The following is a 19,296-nucleotide window of genomic DNA, read 5'->3' on the forward strand; positions in this document are numbered from 1 at the left end:
CTTTGTGGGAAACATCAGCACCATAGTGAAGAACCTTTATCAGACTAAGCTCTCCACCAGAAGCAGCAGTCATAAGTGGGGTTCTGAAGGATCCAAGAAATATGATATGAAACAGATTGTTTTACACAGTGACTATAATTATTTTTGTTTCTGTTTGCCCTCAAAAATGTATCTCTCAACTACTTTAAAATGAAACATGAAAAAAAAAAAAGCATTTTTCATTAAGCAAAACAATGAAATGGGAGAGGGTCTCAAAACAATTACATGTTTAATCTTAAAGCTTCCACACAGACAACACTTACAAACTCTGCTACCACCATGCAGGAGATAGCTTTTCAATTTGAGGGAATGCCACTGAGCTAGTGACAAGCTTCCTGCCAGAAAGGCCATCACATTTTGCAATCTTCACGTGGAAAACATTGAAGGAGATATGATAGCAAGCCACGGAGGTATGACTGTCTTTCAGAGTCACACAGAAGTAACTGCTTCTGTGTGGCTCCTTGTTTAGTATTTTTTCAGACCTCATTCCCATGCCTCTCTCAAGCCAATCTGAAGAATATTAAAGAGACCAATGTAAAGTTTTGACAGTCCCTCACCTTTCACACTGATCTCGAGCATGCACATCAGCTCCTTTTTTAAGGACAAACTCCACTATTTCTTCATGATGTTCAGAGACAGCAAGAATAAGAGGGGTACATCCCTCCTAAAATGGCAGATAAAGATAAAAATCAAATTTAAAAAATCAACCAAACAAACAAAACTTCAAGAAAAATAGGAACGCAACTTTTGGAAAGCAATTCATTAACAAATATAAAAAATTACCTTATTTTGGGCATCAATATTGGCATTATGCTCAGGACAGCCAGGTGAAGGGCAGTGTTGCATCTGCCAGATCTGGGTCAGCACCCAAATCATCCAGCAGAATAGCTGCACATTTTTCTTCCTGGCACTGTACTGCCTGGAAACAAAAGACAAAAAACTTCCAGCATTTACATTTCACTTTGCTGCAATTCCCCCATCTCCCTAATACCGGCAATTACGAGCACTTCATCATTAGATTATGTTAGAATATGTTACATTAGCTAACATATGCCCATTCCACACCAATCACAATATGCATGATTTTACAAAGGTCTACATAAAGAATACTGAAAAATACATCATTTAGTTCAAAATCAGTCTCACTTGCAAGAATATACCATAATCCACGTACCTTAATCAGTGGCAATCTGTTACCATTGTCAAAAAGATTTGTTTTCCACTAGATACATAACTACATCCACAAGGCCATTTGCACAAGCAAATGCAGAGCTGTCCTAAAGAGTAAATAAATTAAATTAGCACAGATAGGGATAATTTCAGGCTTTTTTGATAAACATATGACCACAAGTTTCACTTTGCAAATCTCAAGCTTAAGAACCCACTCCATTACCAGTAGCTGCACACCAAATGCTTGGGACTTGCTAGCAAAGACCCTCCCCAGCATCTGCTTAGTAAGGGGACATTTCCCTCACGGTAGAACTGAATCTGCACAGATTCCTGTGCCCAGGTGTTGAGTGCTGCCCTCAGTGGCACTACACACACAGCACAGCAACAGAGACCAAAGCTAGGGAATCTGAGGACTATGGCAAGTCAACTTCTAAGTTTTTCTTTGATCATTCGTGGGTCACAAGTGTATTTGAGATGTAGGAGATGGCTTTAACTGCAAGAATATTACAGCTTCCCTGCACTTTGAGAATTTCTCCTTTTTCTCCAGCTTTGTTACTACTGAAGCAAAACTAAGAACACACTTGCACTAAAACTCCTCTAACAACATGCAGCAAACCAGAGAGCAGAACACTCTGATCCTGACTGCAGGAAAGTAGTTTTTGACTTTCCTGTAATGTTAAACTATCATAGTCAAAAAAAAGCTTACTTCAGAGGAAGTCCTCTACAAGAGGGTAATACTGTCTTCCACAATATATAACCAGCACAGGAAAACTTAACTTTTTTCATTCCATTTCTTGCCAGAAAGAAAAGCAGTCCTTCAAACCACATCATCTTAGGTCTGATGTCAATTAACCAGTTTACTTGTACACAAAGACACCATCATCGAGGAAGTCCTTGCTTGTGTTTCCTCCTATAAAGCTTGGTGTTTTTAGGGCAATAGAACTAGATGAGTTTTATTGCTGCCAGCTGTCTGGCCTTCTGGACAGCCAGCCTAGGAAGCTGAGCTACTTTGCTAAAACCAGCATCTCTTCAGAATATGACAAAGGATTTGACTCTGAGCCTTTTCAGATAAGGTGTTTCCCATTTGCTTATGACACATCACTAGGAACTATGCTGCAGCCCAGGGCTTCTCCTTAAAGTAGAACTGTTAAGTGCTTGCTGGGCTTGACTCACCTGTCAGAAGCAACAGCTTCTCCTGCAAGTCACTGACCAGATCTCCTACTCCAAGGGACTGATTAGTTGTACCAAAGCCTCAGAGCAAAAAAATAACTGCCATCTAAAACCACACTGTGGCTTAGGCTGCCACATCACACTCATAAAAGACAACTATGCAAGCAGCACCAACACACAGCATGTTTATTTTGCATTATCATTCCTTCCTAATTGCAGCGTCCACCTCTCTCTAAGTTGCTCCCAGCTGAGGCAGTGCATCCTTCGCGCCCAACTACTGAACCCCCCACGCTGAGGTGAATTCACCTCAGAGCTGAATAGATAGGTGCGACTACACTCAGACTTCAAACCCTGGCTGGAGAATGGCCACAGGGCTTCCTCTTGCATCTCCCCTTTGCCAGGCTAGGAGCTCGCTTCCACCCCTGCGCCCCCGAGCAAGGACACACAACTCCGGGAATGAGGGCACTGAGGAGGCCGGGTCAAAATGCTAAGGCAACAGCTAGCCGAATTCAAGGGGTTTTTGGCAGCACAAGCCCGATTCCCACAGCCAGCCAAGGGCTGCGGCGCCCGCACTCCCACTCCTCCCAGCGACGCCGCCGGTCCGCTCCTGAGCGGGGGAGCTCCCGGGGCTGCTGCAGCTGCAGCTGGGGCTCCCGACACCGTCCGCGGCTCCCGCCCTTACCGCTCCGCCTTGTCCCGCCCGTCGATGCCGTACTTCTTCAGTCCCTGCCGCACCTGGGCCAGGCCGCCGCTAGGACCGCACGCTGTAGCTTGTCCAGGTCCTTCTGCCGAAGCTCGTAGGCACCGGCGGGGCAGGGAAAGGAGGCGCTGCCGGACGGCGGCTGCCCCTTCCTCCCGAACCCGAAGATCCTTTTCGTCCCGCAGCAGGAACGCGGGCACAGTCCCTAGACGGGAGAGACACGGCGGGCGGTATCGTGCCTCAAGCACGGACAGGGCAGGGGAGGGCAGGGGAGGTCCCGGCAGCGATCCCGACTCCATGCGGCTCCTGCGCAGCGCACCTCAGGCACAGCAACAGCTCCGGGCACAGCCCGCGGCCGCCGCCCCCGGCAGCCCCGACCGCGGCCCCGCGCACGCGCAGGAGGGCAGCGCCGGGCCGGGCCGCGCAGGCGCGGGGGAGCTGGGGACGGAATAGCGCTCGGGTGGAATTGGTGTCTCGGGCATTTAGTGCTGCGGGGGTGCCGCTGTCAGCCTTGGGTGAATGGGTGGCAAGAAAAGACAGCAAGGAGGAAAGGGCATGGAGGGGAGTTCAGATGCCATCTAGTTACGTGCCTGATCAGATGCTGAGGAACACGTCTGGCCCAGGCAGCTGGGCTCGCGAGCTGCCGACTGATGCAGGGTAAGCGTTGGGTGGGAGCCCGAGGCAAGAGGCCGTGAAGTGCCAACCTTCGGGATATCCAAGGGCGCGAAGATGGGTGACGCTAGTCCTGTGAACAGACTCCGAGAGACACGGCTGGAGCCTGGAATTGCCGACCTCTTGGGTTACAAAGGAGATGGAGACCGGTGACACCGGCGAAGTCATTGCACGTGGTGGGAGGGAAGAACCGAAGACTCGGGCAGAAGAGAGAGACTGGGTCAGGAAAAGACTGTGAGGCAGAACTAATATTTTTTTGCTCTGGAAAGGCGATCCTGGGGCAAATGAAACTTCTTTGAAAGTCGAGCAAATCCAGTTTCAAGTTCATCAGTGGCTGTGGGGAAAAGAGACAACATTCCTTATGTTACTTTTACAGCATACAGGAAGAAATAAAGCACTCTAAGAACATTTTACATGACTTGAGAGTCTCTAAGCCTGAATGAGGCTTCAAAACTTCCAAGGACACCAAACAAGGGAAGAGCTGGGCAAAAGGAAGAAACATATTTTGTGCACATTTGCTTCTCAGTCAACAGCATTTGTAAAGCTAGCGACAGACGTTCTGGAGGCGACACAGTGAACATCTTCTGGGACTGCACACGACTGCAGTGGCCCTTAGCAGTGCCTGTTAGCAAAGCTCCTGCAGAGCTCTTCAGCCTCAAGGCTTTGCTTTCCTTAAACGTTCAAAGCTGTGCTTTTTTGGAACACTACAGCTACACAGCTGCAGCCCCTGCAAAGCAGAGACTCTGGAGGACCAGCTGTCCTGAAGCAGGTGGATTTCCTCTTTGGACTCCTGGCCTCAAATTGTAGAGGGTGTTTTATGCCCCATGTTGCAAGCACCGAACTCATGTTTGCCTAAACACTACTGAACAATCTCTTCCTGAAGAAATGTTCTCTTTTGTCCCTGATCATGTGCTTCTGACATATTCAAAACTAGACTGCCAACATCTAGGCTACAAAGACAAGCAAGAAGAATCATACAATCGTAGCAAGAAAAATAAAAACCTAACAGCAAAGAACATGTATGGTATGGTTTAGTACTGAATGCAATCCATGTACAGGGAAGGAAGGGATGGCTGAAGTCTATAAAGATCTATAAAAATCTGGGGGCTTGATGTTTTTGCTGGAAATCAACTCTAGTGAAGGGCAACTTCATCTTCAACCAAGTGTTTCTGTTTGAGCCAGTGGATTAATTTTCTTTCTGTTTTTCCGTAGGCAAGTGCATAACATTCTATGCAATATTTTGGGAAGCAGGAACTTTTCAAATTCAAGTCTAAAATGGAGAGCTAGCAGAAAAACATCTCTGTGCTTAGCAGAGGAAGATGAAAGTAATGGCTTGAAAGCTGTCAAGACATAGAAACAGTCACCTTTTTCCTTTAAAACACTCCCAATGTAATGATACATTACCTTTTTCCATTTTCTTAGAGAGTTTTTCCTCCTGTTTCAGCTGTACCTAGAATTATACATCAAACATACAGTTAAGACATAATATGACTCAAATGTAACTGCTACAACTCCTAAAACATTTTTACAACCCACAGACAACGTGATAAAACCTAAAAGTATCATGGCAAATGGAGATGATGGCCTGTGGTGGCCAAGAAGATGCCAAAGGCCTTGGACCACGTGAGCTGTGTGGAGAGGCTGAGAGAGCTGTGCCTGTTTCTTTCCTGGAGTAGACAAGGCTCAGGCCACCTTGTCTGTGGGTATTAAGTACCAGGAGGGTGGAGTAACAGAGATGGAGCCAAACTCTTCTCAGTGGTGCCAAAAGAACAACTCCCCTCAAGCCTCAAGTATTTTTCAAGCATGGACAAGCAGCAGTAAAATCCTGCTTTGACTTAAATACTTTGTGGCCTTTGACCCTCTTGAAAATTTTTACAGGACCAAAAGTTTTTGAGGACCAAAACTCTTCAGCCTTACATTGTACAGCTGTGCACTGTTTTAAGGATTAGCAGTTGCTTTGGCCTATTAGACAATGTGGACCAATAAATGGATTTTAACTTCATGCTAAGAGGGAGAACCTTGCACACTGCCACTCTCCAGCAGGAGTCAGGAATGGTATTTCAAAATGCTTACCTTGGCCACAGAGGCTACAAGCCTCCTTCTTGATGACAAGCACTTCTTACGTTGCCTTTGCAAGCTGTCTCCTGCACTCACACTACTGTCCAGTCCTGAACGGTTGCCAAGATGTCCCAGTGCACTTGAACGCAGAACTGGAGCTGCAGCCAGACCTCCTCTGACAGTGCTGCCTGTGACTGACGATTGCTTTTTAAGGCGCTTCCAGAGGTGCTTAGCATTGGCTTTATCAAGGCTCTCTTTAGCTCTGAAACATTCCAAAGCACACAAAGAGTTACCTTTGGTAGTAACACTTTCCCAAAGTTAGTCTCCAGGTCCTTGAGTATTATTTGACTTCTGAGATGAAGAGCCTCCAAAAATAGCACATCATTTGATCTGAGCTTGTTTGGAGGGCCTGTTTCTAAGACATCACACCAGGTGCAAGGAGCAGCAAGTGTCGCCAACGCCTAGGACTGCTCAGCATGAGGGCTTGGATGCCTTCTGTGAAAGCCCTGTGTTTACATAGCTTCTTCTGGAAGGCACCAGCAAAACAACTCTGGGCTGGCCCCCCCCTTCCCAAGGGAAGCTCAAAGCTCAGAGCCACTGCTTAAACAGAAGCCAATAAAGATAATTTCTAGTTTTCCTTCACAGATCTAATGCTGTTTTCTGAGGGGGCCTATTCATACTCAAAGTTTTATTTATGGCAGCAATGATGGCAGAACTAATCTTTCTTTCCTACTCATACTCAAAGGGTAATGGACATGAAATTGATCTTTGGTGTGGTATGCAGGATGAAGAAATGATACAGACTGCTAAAAAAAGCTACCAGTTAAAACAATATCAACTTGAAAAGTATGCTGTTAATGCAATAATGTTGCTACTGTGGTGTTCCTGCTGAAACACTAAAGAGAAATGAAGAGAAGGCTGATGAAGGGGAAGGGTCTTGCACCAGAATTATGGCATCTCATGCTTCCACACATGATGCTGAGCAGGTGGAGAAGAGTGATTTGGAAGGAAGATGCATGAGGAAACAGGAGTCACTTTTATTACCACTCCAAAAAATATGGACTTGCCTTTCCACTTTCTTTGCTAGGCATCGTCTAGTTTTCGCTTCCTCCGGATACAGCTCCTTGTCCTCTTCCACTTCTGCCTGTGCACATTCTTTTGGGAAAGTACTGTCTTGTGGAGTCTTTTTTATCTTGTCCAATTCACATTCAGGATGTCCAATTCTGTCTTTTAGCTGGTTTCTCCGAGAAGCATGATGACTTGCTTTGATGTGTTCCAGTCTCTCCTGGGAGGCTGCCTGTGCCTGAAAGAGACAGTGCACCTTCAACCACCACAAAGAAAAAGAGAACTCTCCCCACCTGTCAATTGTATGTACCCAAGTTCAAGGGCCCAGCTTGGCTCAGAGAGGCAGCTGTGCCTCCTCACTACCATCAGCAATCAAGGCAGAACCCTGAGCTACTACTATAAGTAATTCTTTTCACTTAGGATGAAGCCCAAAGCAGGACTACTATTCAAAGCTACTAATGAAAGGCCACTATCTCTGTAGGACAGGCCATAGAGAACACTCTAAGGCCACTTGCTATGAAAGCCAAGTAGATCCTAGGCTGCTTTCTGAGCAGCCTCTATTCAGCAGAATAGAGAAGGAACTGATCTCCCCTTGGCTCTCTGGGAAAAATACACATTTCCCTATAGAAATAGGTAACTAGGCTCAGGAGTCATGAAAAGAGAAATTTACGACCAGCTTACTGAGGTAGTGGCTTGACGCTCTCTCTGCAGGGCTTCAATCCTGCTGCTTTGTTGTTGGACAGTTGCTTCCAAACAGGTCTTTTCAAATCCAAGGCTTAACAAGAAATAAAGGCCTTATTATAAAAATCTGCCAGAGCACCAATTAAAAAAAAAAAAAAACAGACTAAAACATACCAAATCAAAAGCATCATTCAAAACCATAATGATTTACTGTGATGCAACAAGGCTACCCAGCTATCTATTGTGGTTTCCAACCAACTTGTGTAGGCAACAGACACTTGGTTTCACTGTGTTCACTCACCGTTGCATCTCTTCTTGCAGTTGTTTCACTGTCTCCAAATTTTTCAACACCTGGTCCTGCAGTTTCTTGGCAAAAGCTGTTGTTTCTCTTTCCTTCTCCTCCAAGGCAGCCATTAGGTTCTGAACACAACGCTCAGAATTTAGATATTTCTTTTCCATCTCCTGCAACTGTAAAGCCACAGAAAGAATCCACAGTTGTCAGGTGAGCTTTTATACAGAGGAGTCAGCTGCTGCAGATACCTGCCCAAGGAACTGTAATTGTCTCAAGTACTTGTCAATACTGTCTTGTTCTTTTTCAAGGTGTATTGGCAGAAATAGGTACCCACAGCTTCATTCTAAAGGCACAGGCTTTCCCTAACTCTGCTCAAACCCTAGCTAGTTCCTTATGCAAGTACAGGTTGCCTTTCTAGAGGTCAGCCTTGTGGCTCCTAGTAACTGCCAGTGAAGATTTGGATGTGGATTGCTCTAGAGCTGCATTGGCAGCCTTCTGCTGCAGCTGTGGCACTGCGTTCTAGGGCAATGGTGTTCCACAGGCATGAGGTTTGCGCTGAGCATATTATGGGGGCTTTTACTTCTTCAGTTGCAGAATTATGCCTGTCTCCAGAGTGAATTCCAACAAAGAAATGCTGCTGGCTACCAAGAGGTAGCCAAAAAACCAATGATCTCTCCCTCCTCCTTTTCCAGCTAAGCAGCCCCATGCTGCCAGGGGGAAGCAGGGAAAACTTCTCTGCTTCTATTCAAAACTAGAAATGCCACTCAAAGGCCACTTGCTGTGAAAGCAAGGTTCTCAGCTGCTTTCTGAGAAGCCTGTATTTCAAAGAATGCAGGAACCAAGCTCCCCTTGGCTCTCCAGGAAAACCTCACCATAAAATGTACCCACAGAAATTGGTAATTAGGCTCAGGAGTCATGAAAAGCGAAATTTATGAGAAGCTTACTGAGGCAGAGGCTGGTAGGTCTCTCTGCAGGGCTTCAAACCTGTCGTTCTGTTGCTGGATAGCGGCTTCCAATCTGGCATTCTGAATTTCAAGGCTTAAAAAGAAATACAGGTCTTATTGCCAGAACCCACAAGAACAAGCACCAATTCCAGATAAACAGCATGAAGTTACACAGCCAAAGAGTACCACTCAAGATCAGAGTATCTCTCCTGTGGTTTCCACCCAGACTCTGCAAGCAACAGACACCTCGTCTCACTGTGTTGTTCCCTCACCGTATCACGTGTTCTTCCAGTTCTTTCACAGTAGTCTGGTAGTCAAAATATGCTGACACCTGGTTCTGGGCAGCAGCTACCTCTTGTCTGTCTTTCTCATCCAAGGCAGCCATCAAGTTCTGAACACAACGCTCGGAATTTAAATATTTCTCTTCCATCTCCTGCAACTGTAAAGCCACAGAAAGAATCCACAGTTGTCAGGTGAGCTTTTATACAGAGGAGTCAGCTGCTGCCCAAGCATTCACAGCTGCAGATACCGGCCCATACCCTCTGCCCAAGGAACTGTAATCGTCTCAAGTATGAGCAGCTTACTGAGGCAGAGGCTTGCTGGTCTCTCTGCAGGTCTTCAGTCCTGTTGCTTTGTTGGTGGACAGTGGCTTCCAATCTGGCATTCTGAATTTCAAGGCTTAAAGAGACATATCGGTCTTATTAAAGAAAATTCTCCAAGGAGAGCACCAATTCCAGATGTACAATGTGAAGAAACAAAATCAAAAGCAAGAGTGTCCTTCAACATCAAAGTATGTGTCCTGTTGTTTCCTCCCAATTCCTGCAAGCAACAGACACCCCAACCCACTTGTTGTTCCCTCACCACAGCATGTGTTCTTCCAGTTGTTTCACAGTACTCTGGTACTCAACGTATGCTGACAGCTGGTCCTCCAGTTCCAGGGTAGCAGCTACCTCATTGTCTCTCTTTCTCATCCGAGGCAGCCATCAAGTTCTGAACACAACGCTCAGAATTTAGATATTTCTCTTCCATCTCCTGCAACTGTAAAGCCACAGAAAGAATCCACAGTTGTCAGGTGAGCTTTTATACAGAGGAGTCAGCTGCTGCCCAAGATTCATGTGCTGCAGATACCAGCCCATACCCTCTGCCCAAGGAACTGCAATCATCTCCAGTACCTTCAGAGCTTTGATTCTACTAGCAAATGAACACAAGCTGTGTTACTTCCTATTCTTCTACAGCAGCCTCTCCCATCCCTCCACAGATTCCCTAGAGCCTGGTTCTAAGCACTGACACTGCTGCTCCAAGCCTTCTGGGGACCTGTGGTGATGCTCTTTGTATTCACTTAATTTGCTACTGCATGAAAGCATGAACTGACATGCTTTGATTCCCAAAGAAGGAAGGAGTCTTGGAAGTGTCAGAGGAAAACTGCTCCAGTGCACCTGCTCTGGAGCACAGCACGCTGCCAGGGGAGCATGGGGAGTTTTCTCAAGTGGCGGAGACGACAAATGCAGCGCTGAGAGAGGTGCCAGCTCCCACTGAGGGGGAAGCAGTGGATCCCTGAGGAATGGCAGCTTTGCCTCAGTGTGGTGGGGCCAGAAGAGACAGCAGCAGTTATATCCCAGTGAGCACCATTTCAGAAAGGCTCCCAGGTTAACTGCACCGTCAGACCTGCTCTGGAGTTTGGAATCACACTGGGCTGCTTGGGGAGTGTTCTTAAACCAGGATGACCTCGAATGTGGAGCAGAGAGAGGAATCCCACGCCCCTGACCGTGAAGTGGGGAAACCCTGAGGAGAGGCAGCTCTAACTCATCATGGTGGGGGGGAGAAGAGGCAGAAGGGACAGAGGTAGATTAAAGCGCAATATATCCACTACTTATTTAGGTCTCTCTCCTTCTGTCTTTTGCCAATTTTCACCATGAACAGGAAAGCAACAAGCACACCATAATTTACTTCTGTTGGGACAGGCTTTCCATACCTCCACTTTAACCTTCTCCAACTCTCCTTGCAAGTGCAGCTTGTCTTCCTGCAAGTGCAGGTTCTCTTCCTGCAAGCGCAGGTTCTCTTCCTCCACATCAGCCTCATGGCTTGTAGTAACCGCAAGAGCAGTCCTAAAGCATCCAAAATTTGATAGGAAACATGTCCAATTTGGCATAGTTTTTCCCTGATTGCTCCCAAATCAACTGTTTCCCCCTTTCCTATAAGCACAGTGAAAGGAAAGCCAAGTACATGTAAGCTTGGAGAATGCAGCCTAGAAGGGACCTCAGGACGTCCCACTGCCTCCCCAGTGCAGCCTCAACTACGATGTCAGGCCTTGCTATTTAGGGCTCCTTCTGCTGCTCTTCAAAATCCCCCTGGATGCATCTGCACCAACTCCTGGGGCAAGCTCTTCAACTGCCTGACCATCTACACGGCAAGACATTTTGTCTTTTCCTGTGGTTGGAACCCAACATTTCCCCTTGGACAAGTTGCTTCTCTTTCTCCCAATGCTCCCATTCGTACCACTTAATGCTCCAACTGTTCCTTTGCTTAAGGCTCCCTCTCCTGTCGAGCAACCTTGCTGCTGAGCTAATGGCAAGTTTCCCAGTGAGTTCTGGTATGTGTGGGGAGACCACACCACAGACAACACTTAATGACAGTCCTCAGTGGACAAAGTACAAGAGTACCGAAGGTTGGAGAGCAGCCAAGAGCAGAGCTACATTTACCAGTCACATGGGGATCTCCTTCCATGTGGCTCTTCCTTCTTTTTCTAAGCTCATTCCCACACCTCTCCTCAGTCACACTTGCTGACAGCTGAGGAGGCCTGTGTACACTGTTTAGACAAATCCCTCACCTTTCACACTGCTCAGCAGCATACCCATCACCTGCTTTTCCTAGAAGACACTGCAGCATTTCTTCATGCTGCTTGGAGACAAGATTTAAGGGGGTATATCCCTCCTGAAAGAAGAGAGAATCTCCATTAGAAAAACAAAGAGAAGCTCAGCACCTGTTCAAAAGAGAAGCTTTACCCGCATGCCAAGGTTACCTGGTTCTCAGCATCACTACTGGCATTGTGCTCAAGCAACAGCCCTGCTACAGTGGTGTTACCAGACAGGACAGCCAGGTGAAGGGCAGTGTTGCCATCAGCATCTGCCAGATTTGGGTCAGCACCATGTTCTAGCAGAACAGCCACACATTTCTTTTGCTGGCACTGTACTGCCTGGGAATAACACACAAAAAAGGGGGGAAGACTTTCAACATTTTTGTGTCACTCTTGTCACAACTCGCTCATCTCCTGAATGTTGGAATTGAAGGACATCTTCAAAGATTTAGCTAACAGAGGCCTAAGCCACACCAGGTAACAACATGCATGCTTCTATGGTCCTTCTGTGTAAGGAATCATGCAAGACACCTCTCCTGTAATGCACTGTCAATAAGCTCCACTTACAAGATCAGAACACAGTCCACTTACCCTCATCAGTGGCGTTCTTTTTAAGTTATCAGCCACATCCAGCTTGCAGCTCTTTCCTGCTAGATATCGAATGACATCTGCGTGGCCATTCGCAGAAGCAAGATGCAGAGGCGTCCTAAAAATGAAACAGATAGTCTCAACACAGAAAAAAAGATGATAAAATCAGTGTCCTTACACAGCCTTGGGGACCCTGCCCAGCCTCTCTTCCTCCCACTTGCTGCTGCTGCATCAGCCACCGGGCAGAAGAGAATGGGCGAGGTCCGAGCAGCTGCGAACAGCCCTACAGAGACACCACGGCAAAGCGGCAGGCCGGCAGCCTGCACTTCCAACAGTGCTCGAGCCGAGAAGGCAGCTCCAAGCCGTGAAAAGCTCTACAGTTCACTCCTGTGCAGCTGACAGGACAAATCTCGCTTTTCAAGCCATTAGCTTGGACGCGATCCCACCCACGGCCTTAAGAGCGCTGCTTGCACATGGCATCCAAAGCTGCTGGGGGGGTTGGTCATCAGCACCATGCTGATGCTCTCGTTCTGCCTTTCCCTTACGAGAAGCCTGCCAAGAACTAGTGGAGCTCGGCTTAGAAAACGCCGCAGCAGCGCCTGCACAAGCAGCCAAGGTGTCCCCTCCGTGGCCCACAGAACTCACCGCCTCTGCTGGTCTGGCGGGTCGATGCCGACTCTCTTATAATACCAGCGCCACCGTCTCAGCCAGGCCAGGTCGCCGCGGGCAGCCGCGCGGTGCAGCCTGCCCTGGACCTTCTCCCTGTGCTCGGCGGCACCGCTGGCGGTGGCACAGGGCTGCCCAGACGGGCTGCTGGATGGCGACTGCTGTCGCCTATCGCTGAAGAGCCCCCTGAGTCTCTTCTGCAGGGCGTGAAACGCCATGGCCCTGCTGGGGGCAACCCGGCAGCAAGGAAGCACCCGGGCGCTGCTTGCCTCCGGGTGGGGATGGGGACTAGGGACAAGGAAATAAAGGGGATGAGGACAGGCACTAGGCAAAACGCAGACGAAGTCGCCCCACGCGGTGGCTGCGGCCAGAAGCCTCCGAGACGGCGGCACGGACGCGCAGTGCTCCCAACGCGGAACAAGCTGCTGCTCCCAGAGAGGGTTAGGCAGCTCTGAGCGCCGGCTCCGGGGAACGGCAGAACCGCGGCAGCAACAGAACCGCGGCAGCAGCATAACCACGGGCAACGAGAGAACCGCGTCCCCCACGAGCCTGCGGCGCCACGCGAGCCCGCGGCACGCGGGGAAAGACCGAGGGCGGACACCTATGGAACGGGCGCGGGAACGGGCGCGGGAACGGGCGCGGCCTCGGCGGGCTCCCCGAAGGAGGCTGCGCGGGCCCGTGAGGCGGCCGACGGCCCCGGGCCCTGCCTGACCTCGGGCGGCCCCGGGCTCTCCCTGCCCTCGGTCGGCCCCGGGCTCTCCCTGCCCTCGGACGGCCCCGGGCTCCGCCTGCCCTCGGGCGGCCCCGGGCTCTCCCTCCCCTCGGGCGGCCCCGGGCTCCGCCTGCCCTCGGGCGGCCCCGGGCTCTGGGCACGGTCCGCGCTGCTCCGGCCGGGCCCGAGGCTGCGGCAGCGCTCCAGCAGCTCTCGCTCTCTCGCTCTGGGCTCTGCCCTCAGCGCATGGCCAGGGCGCTGCTGCGCACACCTCCCCGAAATGGAGCTCAGGCTGGGGTCGGATCCCAGTCCGAGCGGGCGGCGGCCGCCGGAGGTCTCGAGATGATCGCTCCAAGGCTGCAATACCGGAGTATGTGATCATATGGAAGCCTGGTTGCTGATTTAGGGATGTATCCTGGAAGGTAATAAGTCTTATGAGGAATGACTGAGGCGACTGGGTGTGTTTAGCCTAGGGAAAAGGAAACAGCAGGGAGACCTTATCGCTCTCCATGATGATCTGAAAAGGAACTTGTAGCCAGGTGGGGGGTCAGTCTCTTAACCCAGGTAACAAGTAGAGAAGAAAAGGAAATGCTCCAAGTTGCACCAGGGTAGGTTTGTACTGGATAAGAAGAAAACAACTTCATCACAGAAGGGTTTGTCGAGCATTGGAAGAGGCTGCCTAGGGAAGTGGCTGAGTCACCATCCCTGGAACTATTTAAAACATTTCAAAGTGCAGAAGGTGGCACTCAGGGACATTGTTCAGTGGTGGACTCGGCAGGGCTGGGTTGACAATGGGACTTGACAACCTTAAAGATGTGTTTCAACCTAGACAATCCTGCAATTCTATGACTGTAGAGCCTGTAAAATGAAAAGCCGTATTCTGATGGGCATGTGTGTTTCATGAGTGCCTCCCATAACCATTAGGTATGCTGAGTCTCTGAAATGCATCAGGTGTGTTGGACATGCAAGTACTTAAAACAGCTCCACAACAGTGATGCCAAGTTGCTTTAGAGGAATTTCCTGCACTGTAGGGATTGTATGGCCATTTTCCTTGGCTTCCGTCCACTTTTGAACCAGGGTATGAACTGGAACTAGGTTTGTCTTTATTTGTTCTAGCACCTGTTATGAGGCTATTAAAATATGTTCTTTTCACATCCCGAAATTAGAGACCTGCTCTTGGTTACTTCATATGTGAAACATGCTGAAGTCCCACCATTTTGTAAGTGTGATAGCAATAATATCCATCCATATTACTGCTGAGGAACTGAGTCCCTGGCATGGGTGGTACATGCAAAAAGTCCATAGCACATAAATCTGTGGTTCTTTGGGACAGTTGTTTCACACAGGACTAGACGTGACATAAAGTGCATATATTTGTGGATTGTTTTGGGTATGTTCTGATTTCCCCAAAAGTGACCTTGAAGTATTCCAAATAAAAAACAGCAGCCAATACCCACATCTAAAGCTATTTACCCTGAGCCTATGGGTTGTTTTGGTGAGTACTTCCACAGCTGCTTCAGACAGAATCCAGTCAATCACTTGGCAGGGGAAAGCCCATGAAGGAATAAGGGCAGCCTCTTTCATGCTGAGTGGATTGCCGACCTTTTGGGTTACAAAGGAGATGAAGACCGGTGACGCCGGCCAAGTCATTGCACATGGTGGGGGGGATGAAGCCGAAGACTCGAGCGGAGGAGAGAGGCTGGGTCAGGAGGCGACCGTACGGCTGTAGAAGCCCAGAGGTTCTTCATGTAGGTGCTCTCTGGAGGCAGCAGCTCGAGCCGTTCCTGTGATACTGCACGGAAATACGGAGCGAGATGTCAGACTGTGCTGTGGGAAAGGCGGGGCCGGAGCGGTAGGGAAGCCTGGTCAGACACTGTGAGCAGGGGCTGTGGGCAGGTGTGTCAAGCGCGGGCCCCTCACGTCGCTGGAGCCGTGCAGGGGCTGCGCTTCCAGCAGGGAAAGCCTTTGGCCCTGGGTGTGTGACTGCCAGTTTTGGGAATGGTCAGACCGGGAAGTTTCCGTAACACCCATGGCAGACTCAGAAAGTTACTTTCTGGTAAATGGGGCTAAGCTGGCACCGACACAGAGGCATACAGACATGCATGCAGACGGCCTGTGTGAAAACGTAGTACAGAAAGCAAAATACTTGTTAAGTTTGGTGTAATTCTCAACATTGTACTGCTACAGGGATGCCACTGGGTAGTTCAGCTACCATATAATTTGGGGGTGATGCCATGGTACAGTATGCCATAGGGTATTTGGCTAATGGAACACCTTTCCAGAACATTTCTTCCTATCTTTAGAAACTACTCGAAAAACAGATAGCAAACAAAACCTAATTCAAACAGGAATGCATTTCACTATGGCTAGCAGTAAAAATATTTATTGCAATGGAAGGGGAATATAGTACCACTTTTTAGGGAGGTGATTCAGCCCTTTGAAATATTTTCTTTTCCTTCATCACTAAGAATGGTGCATACAATAACATTTTTATTTCCCTTTCCGGAATAAATCTTCACAGCTTTATCAAATGTTTGCTTCTGGCAGTATTCTCCTGTACTGAGGTGACTGATGTGCAGTCACTTTCATTAGTTGATTCTCAGTGTATTAGCAGTGTTCTGTTTTATTAGACCTGTTCTCTAGAAAGAAGAGCCAAAACAATAACAACAATAATTTTAAAAAAATGGAAAAATGCTCTTTTGCTGAAACCACAGCTAAGTAGGTTCAGGTTGCAAACCCTAAGTTTCTATGAGTATTAGGAAATTACCATTAGTAACCATTTTGACAATGTGTCTATTGTCAGTCTGACCATTTAATAGAAAAATGGAAAGCAAAGTGCATTTTTTAACTGGATATATTTGTTTTCTTGCAGCCATCTTCGAAGAAAGGCAAGTTTTCATTTACAACATGGCAACACAGGGTAAACACAAGTTATCTCTGTGCTCTTCAGGAGGATTCAATCTCAACTTTTCAAGTGGACACATGCTCAGCCACAAATAGTTTGGTTTTTGCAGATTACTCCCCAGCTAAGACCAGGAGACCCTAATTCCATGTCAAATATTTCAGAATGTTATCAATAAAAAACCCTCTGATTACAATGTCAGCTCTAGTTAGTGACTTTGATAGCTGGATGGGCTAAAATTCACTTTTTAAAGATAAGGGGATGCTGATGGGGTCACAGAGTCCCATGTGTTGGAGTCAGTGAGTTAGGGTCTCTCTGAATTCTTCAGAGAGGAATCAGAGTGTAGGCATTGAACTAAGGTTTAGTAGGAGCTGCAGTGTTTTTAGGAAGTGGAAGGCCTCAAATACCACAGTAGCAGAGAGTGTTCTGCTGAAGGTTGTAAACACATTGGTGTCTTCAGTAGGCCTGTAGTTGTAGACAGGACTTAGACATAATAGAGTAATGGTAAGAATATTGCTTCCATTTCTTAGATAGAACAAGATAGATTCTATGCCTAGTTCCGTACGTAACCTGGTGAGTTAAGAAACTAGAATTCTAATAGGTTAAGAAGTAGTGGTCTGAGCTTGCATCTTAGCTGTTGGAGAAATCCTATATACCAGTATGTATGGGGAGAGTTGCTTTTAGCCATTTGGCTTTTAGCCACTTGCTTTAACCATTCTGGCTTCCAGCCACTTGCTTATTGCTGCTGCTTTTGCCATTGTTTGCCATTGCTTTTGCTATTGCCTGTTGAGACTGATGTGCTTTGTAATAAATAACCTTGTAACTATTAGCTGCTTTGCTTATTTAAGATTACCTGACATGTAAGAGCCTAAGAGCTCAGAGTTAGGTGCCATAGAGCACCTGGGGGTCAGAAAGAACCCCGCTCCAGATTCCACATCTGGTGCCCCGTGGCTGTAGCCACAACATGGGTACAACAGGAACATTCTTTACCAGCCAAAAAAGATGCAAAAGAAATAGCCAGTCTCTGTCACTAAAGCAACTGTCAGCTGTTTTTATCAATCTTTGTTCCTACTATTTCCTTAATTGTATTGGCTCAGGGCGCTGTTGAAGACATCAAAGTGTTTGTTTTTACTTTTGTTCTATTTTTAATTTAATTTTTATAGTTCCTTTTTGGATTTAGGTTTGCGTTTTTTCTTTTTTTAAATTTTGGTATTTCCTATTCTATTGCTTTTTCTGTTCAATGTTCTCTTTGTTTATCTGTAGTTTTCTCAGTATCATCTAATAGCAGCCGTTTGTTTTTTTTCCTGTCTTCATGAAATGTTTCATTCCTGTTCCTGAATTCTTGTTTCATTACAAGACTTGTGTACCACAGGAAGATTTCCAAATAGGGCTTAAGTGTGACTTAAGTGGTGCATAAGCACTGGTATTTGGATTAGTGTGCTATAGGTACACCTTTCCTTCAACATGATTCACTGTAGCTGGATAATTTAGCTCACAATCTTTGTACAGCTAAATGGCAGTCTGAAATTCTCCCTTGCCAATATGGAAAATTCCCCTGTTGGACCACCTGGTGTATTTTTTCTGCCAGGAAGGAAGTGCCAGTAAAGACTAGGGCTAATAACATTATGCTGCTAAGCATCTGGTTTGGTATACCTGCTTTGCAACTGCTGTATTTGTAGGAGTGGTACAACTTAGAAAAGCTGCCTGGGAGGACTGCATGTCTCAGTAGTGCTGACTGAGGCTTTGAAGGGGACAGGGTAGTTAGCATGTGTGCTGCAGACAGTGACTTCAGCAGCTTTTGCTCTAAGTGGAGAGCTGCAGCTGGGGCTGGTGCATTGGTGTGCTGCCTCTGGAGCCTTCTACACTCATTGGGTAGTTGCTGAGTCAAGTGGGGACAGTTTTACTTGCTCCTAGTCCAGCCTGACACACCATATCCCATGCACACAGTAGGATTAACAGCCAGCTTTCCATTCAGAATGTGCAAAGGATTTCTTGTGGCTTCTTCGAAGTGATAAACAAGAAATGTCATTTTCAATATGGTAAAAGAGTTACTGCATGAGATTGGCTCAGTTGGTCAGAGAATGGTGCTACCACCACCAAGGTTATGGGTTCAGTCCCTTCATGGGCTGTTCACTTAAGAGCTGGACTTGATGATGCATCCTTGTGGGTCCCTTCCAACTCAGAATCTTCTGTGATACTGTGATTCAGAAGAGGCTTAGTAGCATATTCAGAACCACATAAATTCACTTGCTCCTACTTTCTGGGCTACCAATATTCAGTTACCATGGAAATAAACTCTGTGATATTGTAGAGTGAGGTAGGTTGCAATTGGATTTGTTAGGTTTGGTTCATTTGAGTTGAGGAAAATGCAAAATAGGACCTTTGTCTTCCTTCTTTTTCTTTTAAACTACTTGGAAATTATAAACACCATAAGAAAGGGAGAAATGTCTGCTGACAGTAGGACTGCAACTGCAATGCAATGAGAAATTATTTCAATTCCCAGACACTGTGGCTTAACCCCAGACACAAACTGAGGTACTGCACAGCTGTGTGATCACTACCCCCTGCATACACACCACCATCCCCTCCACCCCAGTGGGATGGGAAAGAGAATTAGAAAAATGTAACAAAAAACCCCTGACTTGTGGGTCCAGATAAGAAAAGTTTCATCATTGATACAAACAAAAAAAATGTAATTTTAAAAATGAAAAAATTAAACCTGTAAGAACCAAGTGATCCACAATGTTGCTGCTCACCACACACTGTCTCAAGCCCATCCTGAC

General features: G+C 47.3%; 2 protein-coding genes and 1 pseudogene across 2 annotated transcripts; all 3 read right to left on the bottom strand.

Moving 5' to 3' along the window:
* Positions 1-3,129, bottom strand: part of LOC130248584 (ankyrin repeat domain-containing protein 26-like) — a 75,054-nt pseudogene extending 71,925 nt beyond the window's left edge.
* An 867-nt stretch (positions 3,130-3,996) lies between these two features.
* LOC130264690 (sarcolemmal membrane-associated protein-like) lies at positions 3,997-9,723 on the bottom strand. Its single transcript, XM_056513076.1, has 10 exons — positions 9,653-9,723; positions 9,376-9,469; positions 9,064-9,230; positions 8,792-8,885; positions 7,857-8,023; positions 7,556-7,649; positions 6,877-7,112; positions 5,825-6,071; positions 5,156-5,201; positions 3,997-4,085 (listed from the first exon to the last, which is right to left on the bottom strand). Exons 1-10 carry the CDS (start codon positions 9,658-9,660, stop codon positions 3,997-3,999), a joined length of 1,242 nt encoding a protein of 413 aa, XP_056369051.1. The 5' UTR covers positions 9,661-9,723.
* A 19-nt stretch (positions 9,724-9,742) lies between these two features.
* Positions 9,743-12,748, bottom strand: LOC130264698 (ankyrin repeat domain-containing protein 7-like). The gene is made up of 6 exons (XM_056513089.1): positions 12,680-12,748; positions 12,237-12,371; positions 11,811-11,984; positions 11,619-11,722; positions 10,764-10,896; positions 9,743-9,829 (listed from the first exon to the last, which is right to left on the bottom strand). The coding sequence occupies exons 1-6, from the start codon at positions 12,746-12,748 to the stop codon at positions 9,743-9,745; spliced, it is 702 nt and encodes a 233-aa protein (XP_056369064.1).
* Positions 12,749-19,296: the final 6,548 nt, after the last annotated feature.

The sequence above is a fragment of the Oenanthe melanoleuca genome, chromosome 1A (genome assembly GCF_029582105.1).
Source record: "Oenanthe melanoleuca isolate GR-GAL-2019-014 chromosome 1A, OMel1.0, whole genome shotgun sequence".
NCBI classification, from domain to species: domain Eukaryota; kingdom Metazoa; phylum Chordata; class Aves; order Passeriformes; family Muscicapidae; genus Oenanthe; species Oenanthe melanoleuca.

Excerpts from the sequence above, each read along its gene's own strand:
- LOC130264690 (XM_056513076.1), bottom strand. Across the intron at positions 6,072-6,876 it reads CTAGCAAAGAAAGTGGAAAG|AGCTAAAGAGAGCCTTGATA; the intron begins GCAAGTCCATAT and ends GGAATGTTTCAG. Across the intron at positions 4,086-5,155 it reads CTCTAAGAAAATGGAAAAAG|CCACTGATGAACTTGAAACT; the intron begins GTAATGTATCAT and ends TTTTCCCCACAG.
- LOC130264698 (XM_056513089.1), bottom strand. The coding sequence starts at position 12,748 with ATGGTGCTGATGACCAACCCCCCCAGCAGCTTTGGATGCCATGTGCAA. Across the intron at positions 11,985-12,236 it reads AAAGAACGCCACTGATGAGG|GCAGTACAGTGCCAGCAAAA; the intron begins GTAAGTGGACTG and ends TGTTATTCCCAG. Across the intron at positions 9,830-10,763 it reads TGGAGAAGGTTAAAGTGGAG|TTGCAGGAGATGGAAGAGAA; the intron begins GTATGGAAAGCC and ends GTGGCTTTACAG.